Below are 13,051 nucleotides of genomic sequence, written 5' to 3' on the forward strand. Positions count from 1 at the left end.
CAGATTTAACTTCAGTTTTATTAACAAGTTAATAAAAGCTTAAACATTGCAGAGTGATCTAAAATACTATATTATGGCCCAATAATCTTGCTCAGCCAGGTCGTTCTCACACATTCCACCACAACAGTGTCCATTTGATGTGGAGACAGCTGAAAAACACAGAAATCGCTAACAAAAAAGACATTTTTCTTGAATATAATATAGATAAACAAGACAGCTTTTACTCCTAAATCCTAACTCATCGGTTAGATAATAATGCATCTTAGTGTGACACAGAGTGTTGAAGTAGCTTTGCAGATTTTGTTCTGTTTTTCTGTTTTGTACACTCATTGGCATGTAGCCTCTATGTTCCGCACAGCCGTGCCACCGGGAAAAGATAAAAAGCCGCAAGAGCACGGAAGCACAGACACACATGAAGAAGTTTCAGAATAGCCCTTGGATTAAATTGTCCATTGTATAACTAAACCCTTTCCCCTGTCCCCCTCAATACAACAGCTTGAGTTGCAAATTAAGTGTGAAGACTATGCTGTCTTATTTGACATACTGCATGCCCATGATTAAATCTCAGCTCTTAACGCTTAATAACAGAACAACCGCGACAACTCCGGAACGTTTGATGCCGTCATACGAAGCTATTCTCCGGCTGGTCAAACATGCAAGAAAGAGGCATGACTTCTATCAGTTTTGAATGGCTGACTTCGGTCACCAAATGTCTGTCTACTCAAACATTTCTAATTCAGATAGTATGACCTGATTTACCCATCAATCTGACAGCCTTTTGATTATATTATAAAACAGCCAAAATGTTATCCACAATGCAAAAAAGTATTCATGTCAACTTTGATTCACAGTCTTGAGTATAAGATGCTAAAAATCTCTGATCAACGATATAACACCCGTTTCCCAATGAAAATGTTTTCCTCCATTGTATTCCGTATGAATAAGCTCTAATATGGCTGATGGCATTTGGACTCGTATTAACAGTGCAGACTTAAGAGTCAGGTCACGAAACGAGTGACATTTTTCAAGTTCCAAGTTCTTCTCTCTGGTGATTTACGTACCAGCATTTTCTGCGCTTGATGGCAAGTCACAATCCATTCCCAAGTCAAGAGAACGGTCAAATCATAGTTTCCGTGAGGTAATTCAGGACACTATTGGACATTTGTCAGTTTCATCCAGTATTTCTCATTGTTCTCTTATTTTACTGATGAAGGTGACACACACCTACACCTCTTTGAGGATGACACTTTGGCAAACTCTGAGGCAAGGTCAACTGCTGTCATTGGATTCAGAAAAAAGTAACCCCTAAACCAATTGGCTTTTACATTAGTTGGAATGCACTGACTAGAGAAAACATGGCCTATTCTAATAATGAACCTTTTCACTTTTGTGTCTCCTCAGATCATGTCTGAATGGTGCCATCATGACACTATATGCTACACACATGTCAGAGGAAACCTGAGTCCCTCTTCACTTTTCTGTTTGTTGAGAATTTGACAATTTAGGGATCTACAGAATCACTTAGGGCATAGTCTCATATTCCTCTTTCTTTCAATAGTGATACACTGTGTTCTCTTCAAATGGGCCTCATTTCTGACCACCTTCTTATCTCCTTCCTCTTTTTCATTCTTCATTTCGGTCTTCTGCCTTTTTTTTCTTCCCTTCCTTCGGCTTGCGCAATCACACCTCATTTATCCATCTCCTTACCATCTTCCGTCTTTCTTTTTGCACTCACACGGTTACTTCGTTCTTGCTCCCCGTCCTCAGCGCCTGACCTCCACCCCCGCCCCCTCCCCCACCTCCTCCGGGGAGGAAGTGCAGCTGTTCGATGGTGTTCTGGCGTTTGTTGGCGAATGCCATCCGGCGAGCGTTGTGCGCCATCGCTCCAGGCCCTCCTCCGGAGCCGTGGACGTCCCCCCATCCCAAAGTCCCAGCCCCGTGACCCGACGAAATTCCAGCGACCGCGTGGTCTTGCTCGCGGCCGGAGGTAGGGTGCGAATTCATTTTGATCATGTGATGGCGATCGAGTGAGGGCGTCACGCACACGTTCTGCTGGGATTGCGCTTTCTGGTGGTAGGAGAGACGGGACGAGGTGGACACCATCCCGCTATAATCGGCCATCATTCGCTCTTCCAGGCGGTCTGGCGACACCAGGAGGCGTTCGTGAGACTTGCGCAAAGTCTGGGTGTTGGAGCTCTTGCTGGTGGTCATGGGTTTGTAATACTGATGCTGCTGGTTCTTGGAGAGGCGTGAGAGAGTGTTCCCCTCCCCCAGTGCCAGAAGCTGGTCTTGGGACATCACCCGGCGAGGCGGTTTACTCATCGTGTCAAAGGTGGGGTTGTACTGTGTCTGGGGTAAAGGGTAGGGGTTGGGGGTGGAAGTGGAACTGGGCACATGGATGCGCGTGCGGGACATGTTTAGCGGTAGGGTTCCCCGGGCACCCAATGTGAAGTCACCGCCCCAGGGCAGGTGGTGCTGGGAGGAGTGGAAGCTGGGTTGGGCATTGTTTGGCCTTCGCTTGGAGGTGTAATATCCGGAATATTCATCCAGGTTTTTTTCTGTAGTTAGGAAAATGTCAAATTAATATCATTCATAAATTTGACCATTTACACCTGGTATTAACATGCGTTTTAGTGATCAGATCGCACTTGACCACATTAAAACAATGCACTGCTGTATGGGACAGATGTTGACCACATTTAATGAAGGTGTAACATTTAAATGTGTTTTTGTTACTCGTCTTCAGCTATGCAATGCTAAAGAAAAAAAAAATCACTTAAAAATACTGTGTTGCAGATTTGTAACAGATTGATTACACTTCACAGACACTTCACAATAATGTTCAGTTTTTTAACATTAAATCATGCATTAGGTATGATAAACTAACAATGAACGGCATTAATTCATGGTGGTTAATATTAACTTCTTCATGTACTGAAACATTTTTATATTTTAATACTTTATTAATATTTTAATTTTGATGTAAATATTTTTATATTTTAAAAACAATGAACAATTAACATTTTTAAAATGATTGAATGCTTTATCTTTAGTCAATATCTGATTATTTTTTAGATTATTTCATAAAAAAGGAAATGCTAGAAATGATCAACAACATTCAATTGAATTATCCATGAATGCTTATTACATTTATTTGATTCAATTTAATGAATATAATTTCAGCTTAACATAACCTCTCTTGTAATACATCAATGGTGATTTACATTTTGTGCTGGTAAGTGAGATCGCACCGCCCGATCACACTGGAGTTGCATTGAAGGTTTAAAATGTTATCCGACTAAAATATCCAGAAATGAAATGTATGTTAATGTTAGGTAAAATAGGGGCCAACCTCAACCCTTTTTAAAAAGCCATTTTTAACTGTCAGTCAACTTTCTGATGTAGTAATTTCCAAATTCTTTCAATTATAGGTTTCAGGCAGTGATTTAATATGACTGAATATGATCAATAGAAATATTTGAAATAAAATAATATGAATTGAACATACAATACAATTATATGTGCAAAAAATATCCAATGCCACAGAGCATCCTTCCTAAAAAAGCAACAGTTGACCCCTTGCTACACTCTCTCACACAGACCCTCTGAGTAGTAGCAGCGTTGAAATTACACACTCTCTTTTTCAGACACACACTCACCTAGTCTCTTGAGGGAGCTGTAGCGGTTAAGCTCTGGTTTCATGGCGGTCTCGTATGATGGAGGTAGCTGGGCAAGGTTGTGGAAGGAGTGAGAGAAGGAGGAGTGGTGAAAGCCAGAATTATTGTGCTTGCTGGACATCAGTGTTCCTGTCGAGGCCAACTGGGTGTTGTTCATGCGTTGAACTCGCTCTAAGAGTGGAGAACAAAGGAGAATAAGACAAATACCAACAACCGATGTGTTCAAAGCATATCTGTATCTAGAATATGGGTCTAATTAAATGTGGGTGACTGGAACACTGAAGCTTCGCCCTGATTCTCTAAATGACAAGGGAAGATGTCTAAGAATTACTTACAATGCAATTGGAGCATTTGTGTGCCTAGACGACTGTTCATCGCTTCACTTTCCCTCTAAATTTAATATATCCTCACGTAATGATGCTATCCTTATTCATGTAGTAATTTGTTCCACAGACACTTTTTACTTAAAGTAATTTGCCGTACACATACTACAGAGAACGTCCCCCTAGAGCAACCTTGGTTTAAGCACTGCAGATTAAATGTAGTCAAGGACACAGTGGTCACATGGGAACTCAGCAATTCTCTAGTTCATAGATCATCCTTGCTGAGATTTAAACTTAAGTACCTTGGAGTTAAGAGTCCGGTTCTTTAATCACTAACCCTAATTCATCACGGCATATGCAATATGTGCTATTTTGACCCATGAAGTTAAAAGTTAAAATGCTTTTTAATATTATTGCTATCTATCTATGCAGAAAAACAAAAAAAATGTACATTATACAAAATGTGTTGAAGAACAAAATTCCTTATTTGGTTTTACATCCCAGCCCCCCCCCCACCCCACACCAACCCTCGAAGTCACAAACACTCAAAAAATAACAACAACAATAGTTATAATAGGAAAAAACATCTGAAAATGCCAATACCAGAGACAATATATCCATCTATCTGGGTTGTGAGCCATGAATTCAAAGAAATTCATTTTACTTTAGATAGATAGATAGATAGATAGATAGATAGATAGATAGATAGATAGATAGATAGATAGCTAGATAGCTAGATAGATAGATAGATAGATAGATAGATAGATAGATAGATAGATAGCTAGCTAGATAGCTAGATAGATAGATAGATAGATAGATAGATAGATAGATAGATAGATAGATAGATAGATAGATAGATAGATAGATAGATAGATAGATAGATAGATAGATATTGTTTCCACTGTGAGAACCTGGACACAAGTTGCAATCCACAGCATCAGGACTTTTTTCGCCCAATCTTTTGGTTCCATATCATATTCATATACTGTAGATATACTGCAATAAATATGAATATAATATTATGCATAAACATGAAGAAAAGACACTTTTTCTTCATGATATTTGGCATTCTGCTACTATGCATGCCAACACAGTTACTGAAGCTTTGCTGACTGGTGCAAACAGTGCTGGGTGCAGGACAAACAACAAGAAAATAGCTCAGGGTAGCGACAGAGTGGGAGGGCACGAGCAAACACACTCGAACCAACTAGACCAGGCCAAAGCAAAGGCAGTGACAAATACACACAGACAAATCTGAAGCTTTCTTACTGGTGCTCTCACACAAGCGAAACATTTGCACACTCTGCCTAAGCTCCTTGGCTTACCGATTGTAGATGTGTGTTTAGGACTGGACCCAGTCTGGCCAAAACTGTGTTTCCCAGCTGCAAGAGAGCAGAGTGAACACCGACCCACTCCCAGTTCATAAAATACATTTGAGGCCTTTATGCACATTTAATATCTCAACTTAGAAACATGGTTATTGGTTGACCTGTCCCGAATGTCTATCAGCACAGCAAGTGAAAAACACAATGCGATGTGTAACGCTCCTGTTATAATGATTGAAACAGTCTAAAGCAGTTTTGTCAAGCTGTACCACATCGCTTACTTGCAGTGTAGTCGTACTTGCACTTTGTCAATAATAGTGGAAAAAATTATTTGCAAATATTATAACAACTGATTGGTGCCACTAAAATACTCTCACCACTGATTGGAAAGACCACCTTTGGCACATTCAAACTGCATGTGTTCCATTTAGCAAATGTAGCCAAACATTGAAACCTTGAGAGTGAAAAAAGGCAATTCAACACAAAATGGACCGAATCCTATAAAGAGCATCATTTATGAAATCATGGCCAGCCAACACAGGCACAGACAATGAGGGCTGCATCCCCATAACATTAATTTAATATATATTTTTTTATTGTTTTTTTATGACAGACTGGTAAAATTTTACTTTTGGTTTCCACAGTTCTAAATATTAGGTTACATCATTGAGATTAAATATGGTGGGGTTTTTTTCTTGCATAGGAATTTTAAAATTTGAAGATTTGAAATTTGAATTTTATGAATGCCTTTATACATGAAGAGTTCAGATGCAAAAGCCTCTAAGTGCCATCTGAAATTTTCTTCTAGAATGATCCTTTTTATCAAGCTCGTATATTTAAGTTCAGGAATTTCACTTAAATGACAACTAATAGGTAATTTTCATTGCCATTTAAGTCAATTTACTGAACTTAAATATAGCTTGATAAAAATGATCATTCTAGAAGAAAATTTCACATGGCACTTAGAGGATTTTGCATCTGAACTCTTCATATACACTACCATTCAAAAGTTTGGGGTCAGTAAGATTTTTTTTTAAAAGAAATTAATACTGTTACTGTTTATTTAACAAGGATGCATTAAGTTAATCAAAAGTGACAGTAAAGTTAATGTTAAAAAATATTTACAGTATATTTCAAATAAGTGCTGTTCTTTTAAAGTTTCTATTATATATACTGTGTATATATGTGTATATATATATGTGTGTATATATATATATATATATATATATATATATATATATATATATATATATATATATATATATATATACATATATATATACATACATATACATATACATATACACACACACACATACATACACAGTTGTAATCGAAATTATTGGCAACATGTAGAGATTTTCAGCTGTTTGCAATGTAAAAATTAAACCAAAGTAATTGAAATAGCTCAACACAATAAATGTTTTTATGTAGTTTGGCCAAACTTAACTGAAAATGCAACTTTAATGCAAATGCAAATTTAACAGAAAATGCAACTTGTAATGACTTCTCTAGTCTCAAAATTGTTCAACCACTTCACGGCAAGCATCTTAAGGTGGGCATACACTGCGATGTCTGTGCGATTTCAGTAAGGTTACCTACTCACACTGAACGATTGAATGCGATGTAAAGCCAAAGCTCGTGTTTTATGTGCTCACACTATACGGTCCGATCATCGAGCTGTGACTTGACTGCTCACACTAAACGTGAATGTAACGTAAAATATGTGTTATAAACCCCTGTGCCAGGTTGCGCAAATCAACCATGATATTGTGTATCCAGAGATATTGTCAAAACAAGCATCAGCTATCAATATCAAGAGTATTTAGCATTCGCAATGTATGTATTAAATTATTATTTGTATTATTGTTGTAGGGAAGGTCTACTTTAATTATTAAATGTATAGGCTATTATAATTAATTTGCCACGCAGTAATTTTATAGCGCATCCCCGCATAACCGACATGCTGCGAAGATTAGATAGAAAAGCTTACTACTCCTCATTGAAAATTGTCTACAATTTTTTAGATCGATTATAATGAATTATAGGCCTATAATTAAAACGATTAACACTGCAATGATCAGTCATCAATGAAAATTAAAAACAGCTTTATTTCAAAAACAGCTTGTTTAACATGAACATTTAACGTGGGAAGATGTGGGTAGTATGGTTTATCCATTTTGCAACACGAACTGGAGGTAAGCAACAGTAATTTGTAGCTAGTTTGATATCTACAGAACTTAAAGATCTCCCTCTTTTCGTTTTCTTTCTTGCTGCATAAAGATGAAAAGGTTAAACTTCTGTTTTCGCGCAGGCGCAGTGAGGGGAAAAAACACTGAGTTTAGGGCAATCGAACAGTTCGTGTGTGATATAGTCTCGAGGAGCGACCAAAATTTCGGACATGCCAGAAATTCATCCGGCCATCCGGTCAATCGCCTCTCGTTTCCAACTGTACACTTCACGAACACTGCACGACAAACGACGCACGACATAGCTGAAAATAGGCCATACCCAAAAAAGAGTTGCACAAGTCAGAATTCGACTCAAAATCGGACAAAAAAAGCACAGTGTATGCCCACCTTTAGAAGGTGCAAAGCAGCCCCAGAGCATCACTGAGCCACCACCAAAAGTTCCTGTTTCATTTCATCGCTACACAGAACGGTATCCCAAAATTTCTGTGGCTTATTTATATGATTTTGAGCACTTTTCTTGTGCTTTTAGGTCAGTAGTGGTGTACGTCTTGGAGTCCTGGCATGGAAACTGCATGCATTTAGTAGCCTAAGGGGCCTTAACCTGAAAGCTCAGTGCCTGTTACCACCAAGTCTTGCTGCAGGTCTTTTGCAGTGACTCGAGGGTTTTTCTAAACTTGCCTTCTCAGAAATCTGGTTGCAGCCATTTATTTGTGCTGTTGTGAGGGATTCTATTTAGGGAGTTGGATAATTTTGAGACTGTGGAAGTCATTAAAAGTTGCATTTTTAGTTGGATATGGGGAAACCACTTGAAACATTTGTTGTGTTGAGCCATTTCAATTACTTTTGTTTGATTTGTTCATTGGAAACAGCAGAAAGTCTGTACATTTTGGCAATTAAGCGGATTTGCAATGGGGGTTGAATAATTGTATACGTACACACACACACACCTCACCACTTGATTTTCAACTGGTTTAAAGAGTGCTGTGCAGTGCATTCAATTAATTATATATATATTAACTGAATGCACTGCACAGCACTCTTTAAACCAGTTGAAAATCAAGAATCAAAACTGATACCATATTTTAACAGACATTTTATTCATTGGCCCCTGATTACTCCTCACTTTCTAAAAGTGGCTGCATACTTTAAGTATCTGTGTTAAGGATGTTGGTCAATTCTTTACTTCCTTTACTGCTGCTCTCTTTGCATGTGGTTATTACATGGCATCTTTTGTCTCTGAAGCAGGATTAATGTGACTCATTTCTGACACATCCTCTGTTCTACATTACCTCATACACTCAGGCTTTTCAATCTGTCGACTAAATCATGCCTCCAGACTTCATTTCTGTGCTGTTGATTAATTCAAGCGCCTATTTCTCTAGATCAACTCATTCATTCCCCTGCAAGTTTAGACACGTTGCGTACATGCATTGTTTCCTTTGCTTAATATTTTGCTGTTATTCGATCTATAACTCTTTTATGTGGGTGAGATAGACTCACTCCGGTTATCTTTGCTCTGGAGGACAGGAGTGTAGAAGTTTTTCAATGGCCGCCCCAGCGTGCCCTCACTGGAGGTGGCGGTTGTTAGGACCGTGCTGTTGTTCCTCTCTCCTTGCTGGACCGGACTAGACTGGTGACGCAGAATGTCCACCAGCGCTCTGAACAGAAAGAGATAAATAGTACAAATGAAAGATGAGTGTATGACGAAATCAAAAAGCAAAAGCTGAAAGAGTCTGACATCAAAATCACAACGGATCTCTTCATCTGGCAGTCACTGGTGGAGACTCAGATGTGTACAGCATTGTCTCCTTCCACTTTGTGAGTGCAGCCATAATGGGCCTTTCACTCACCTAGGCATATTGATGTCTCTATTCCTAGGTCGTCGAGACAGTTTATGGAAGGCCACTTTAATCCCAATGGCCACAGCCATGGTAAAAGAGATGACTCCCCCAATGACGTAAGCCGTGCTGTTGCTCTGTTGCTGCAGCGGGTCAAAATCTGGGTCGTGTCGGACCGGGGGATGAGTGACGGGTCCCGGTGTGACGGCCCAGTCAGGTGAGATGTAATTATTGCAGGAGGCTTGGTCTAGACGGCTGCGCTGGTGCTCACAGCAGAAGCGATAATGGCAGGTGCCACAGCAGTATATGTAGGTGCCCCTGGTGCAGTTGAAAGTGTTGTCGAACTGTCCCATCACGTCGTAGTAGCCCTGACACCAGTCCACGTCCACCAGTCGCCGAGGAGGCGGCGCCACCTGTGCGGCTCCCAGCGGGGGCTTCAGGGCATCGGCTGTTACATTGCGGGGTAGCATAATCTGCGGCAGGGGTCTCGGAGGGATCTCGGCTGCCTCTGGCTCTGCCGCCATGGCAGCAGCCTCCTTGTCCCGCATGTCAGGCTGAGGGACCTTGCGGCCACGTCCTCGCAACAGAAGCAACACCGGCCCCCCATTCACAGAGGAGCGTTCCGAGGTAATAGTCACTGTGGAGACCACAGGGCAGAACAGAAAGAAAAGCAAGATGGCAGCGGGTGGCATCTTGATACAGGGGACTTTTTTCTTTTTTTTTTATCAAAGATGAAAAAAAGTGAAGCCTTCGTACAAAAGACTACTGAGGCCTACAAAAAGCTGACGTCTATCAAAATTTGCAAGTCAATGTGGCAATATATAAGACATGTAGACAAGTTAATCTCTATTTCACATGTGCATACACTAGTATGCAAATTATTTCATATGCAAAATACACATCCAAGTGCGGGAGTTCAGATTGAAGAAAAAAGCATGAGACTCGCAGTTAGGGTGTAAACATATTTCTGAGGAAATTATTAACAAGAATGAGGTAAATCTATGTACAAGTTTTATGCTTAATGGGTGAGAGTTGGAATGCTTGAAAATGTTGATTTGACACAAAATCAAATTTATGGAATCTTCTCAATGAGAAAATTAAAAAGAACAAAAAAACAACAGCTTTAGAAATATGACGTATTTGACTTTTTTTGCAAGCAATTTAGTTCTGTAAACAAAATGTATATTTTAACAATGTAAACTTTTTAAAGTGTCAAAGTCATGGGAACATCCTCTTAAAGGTGGTTTTGTTTAAGTCTGTGTAACTGAACTGATCTATGGCACAAACAACTCATTCAAGACTCAATCTGAGTTCACCTTATGGGCAACATGTAAACATTTCTGTTTGAGTGTAAACTATATCTCACCAAATGCTCGTTATTCTGGTTGGCACTTCAGTTCTCGACTCACTAACCAACCATTATAGAAAGAAACAGTTAATACTACTCAGCTATTCTGTGTGATTTGTAAACAACTGTCATTGTCAGCTTCAAGAACTGATGTTGTCTTGTAAACAAATCTCAGTTGGTTGGTTGGTTGGTCGCTTTAGGCTTTAATCATCAATGAGAATATCTTGCAAGACTAACAAGAATACCTTTCAAGGTCATTGAGGTTCTGTTGTGCGGTCCAAATTGTCAAGCTAACAGTGTCAGTTCTCAAGAAAAATACTAAGTACTTCATCTTTTCGAGTTTCAGAAGGAAGTTATTGAGGCTAGAGATAAAGGTAGGACGAAGCGATGAAAGAGCAACTTTCAAGAGTTCAAGAGAAATGGGGAAGAGCTGATCTTTTCTCTAAAGGTGGCACCACGGAACAAAGGCTCATTACGAAGGCTTTGGAAGAGTGTAGGTCGGTTAGGGCACTCGCGAAGTGTAACAAGCAGCAGGTATATATTAGTTCCTGGCTTGACGCCACAAGTCAGGCCAGAAAGGAAGAAGTGTTCAGGAAAGGAAGAAAGGAAATGGAAGGATGGACTGAGTCTAGGTAAAGGTTAAGGGTCTATGTGTGTTGGACCCTCTTGCGTGAGTGTCTCTGCTCTGGATTTAGCTCAACCCAACAGAATAAAACAAACGGGGGCTTGGGCCCAGTTCTGGCAGGACAGCATGGTTGAGCCCACTGAACAGGCATGAACAAGTCGGGATTCATCCGTCAATGTGGAACACGTGTGGACCGTCAAGCAAACGCACCAAAAGACCTATCCTAAGTGTTAAAGAGCGTCTTTTCAAGTAGTGGGACAACTTTAAACGTCGTCCCACTGTCAACACAGTAAACGCGTCAATGGCTCGCTGGTGAATATGGCAGATTACGGAACGTCAAACCTTGACCACCGTCGAACATATAGACCTCTAAAAATATTCCTGAATATACCCATGCATCTGCTGTTCTAGAATGGTCAAGCCGAATCCTCTCAACGCTGGCAGGGATCTTGACGTTAGTATGGCTATGAGACGTATGGCTTCAGTATCTAAACCCTTCAGAGACTCCTGAGGGTTCTGCTCTAAATGTGCGGAGTCCGTAGAGGTGGGAGGAGCAAACGAGATGGATGAGTAAAGAGATCTGATGGATAAGAAGAGTAAAACGGGCCTTAGTGAGAGGAACGGACGACTAATCAACAGAATTAGCAGCAGCTCACTTTGGAAAGTTTAATGAGGCTTGTGCCAGCCATCCATAAGCCCGTCCATCCATCGATCAATCGATCAGGAGCCCAACTCTCTCAAGCTAATGCATTCGTAACGGCCACTCTTACATAAAGCATGTTTAACCAATAATGCACTGTTCTCCCTATTTTGGGGAGCAAAAGCTGCTTGTTGTGTGCAACTCAAATTAAATGATGTAAATATAAACGATACACCCTGGGAACTATTACATGCTATTCAGTAGTGAAAAAAGATGAAAATTAAGAATTAAAGTTGGTGTAAATTGTGGTTAAATGGATGAACAAAAATGCAAAAGTACTGGTCAAATAATTTCTTGCTTCTGGTTGGCACGGTTAGTGTTTGGCACTGGTTTTGGTAGCAAAAAGTCAAGGAAAAAATCTTCAATCTGTGCAAATCAACATCCTTTCAAAAAGCCCCTGGCTCACAAAAACAGCGATGGTTCGTCTGCTTTAGAAAAGATGATGACTTCCTATTCCTGGCTTGGACTCCAGTCGTTTTCATCCAGGCTGATGGCTCTTCGTCTTGGCTTCTGTTTTCCTTGGTTAGTCTTGGATTTTCACTGAAAGACAAAAGAAAGTGAATAAATCAAATCCCTGATTCAGTATAAACTCATATAGTCAGCCTAACGGTACACAGCTTATTGAGCAATCATTATTTATTTATTTAACATGTATGTGTGCATTAAAGTACCATTTCGGCAACGAGAACGATGCGGAGCCAAATGAAGATAAAGATGGGTTCTGGCATCTGGCTTGTTTATTGAACCAATCAGATAAGAGTTCAATCGAGAGCCAGCGAGAAGCTCATTTTATTGGCTATAAGAAGAAGGTGGACCCGTCCTCCTCCTCGCACTTGCAAAACCGTTTTATACAGTCTATGTGCAAAACTCAATGAGTGCCAAAACTGTAACGGCAGCTAAAAGAAAGACGGAACTATATAAATCGGGTTATTTCGGGAACTTTTTTGTCATTTAGACATTTGGCAACAGTTTATTTTTTTACACAAAGGTTGGTTTTACACAATCAATCTGTTTTGCAGTTCT

General features: G+C 39.9%; 1 protein-coding gene across 1 annotated transcript; it reads right to left on the reverse strand.

Annotated features, from left to right (window-relative positions):
• Nucleotides 1–1,731: 1,731 nt before the first annotated feature.
• On the reverse strand, nt 1,732–10,047 carry shisa7b (shisa family member 7; the record flags this gene model as incomplete). Its single annotated transcript, XM_081375775.1, has 5 exons — nt 1,732–2,558; nt 3,660–3,848; nt 5,326–5,382; nt 9,018–9,175; nt 9,368–10,047. 5 exons carry the CDS (start codon nt 10,045–10,047, stop codon nt 1,732–1,734), a joined length of 1,911 nt encoding a protein of 636 aa, XP_081231901.1.
• Nucleotides 10,048–13,051: the final 3,004 nt, after the last annotated feature.

The sequence above is a fragment of the Scardinius erythrophthalmus genome (assembly GCF_964197995.2).
Source record: "Scardinius erythrophthalmus genome assembly, chromosome: 10".
NCBI classification, from domain to species: Eukaryota; Metazoa; Chordata; class Actinopteri; order Cypriniformes; family Leuciscidae; genus Scardinius; species Scardinius erythrophthalmus.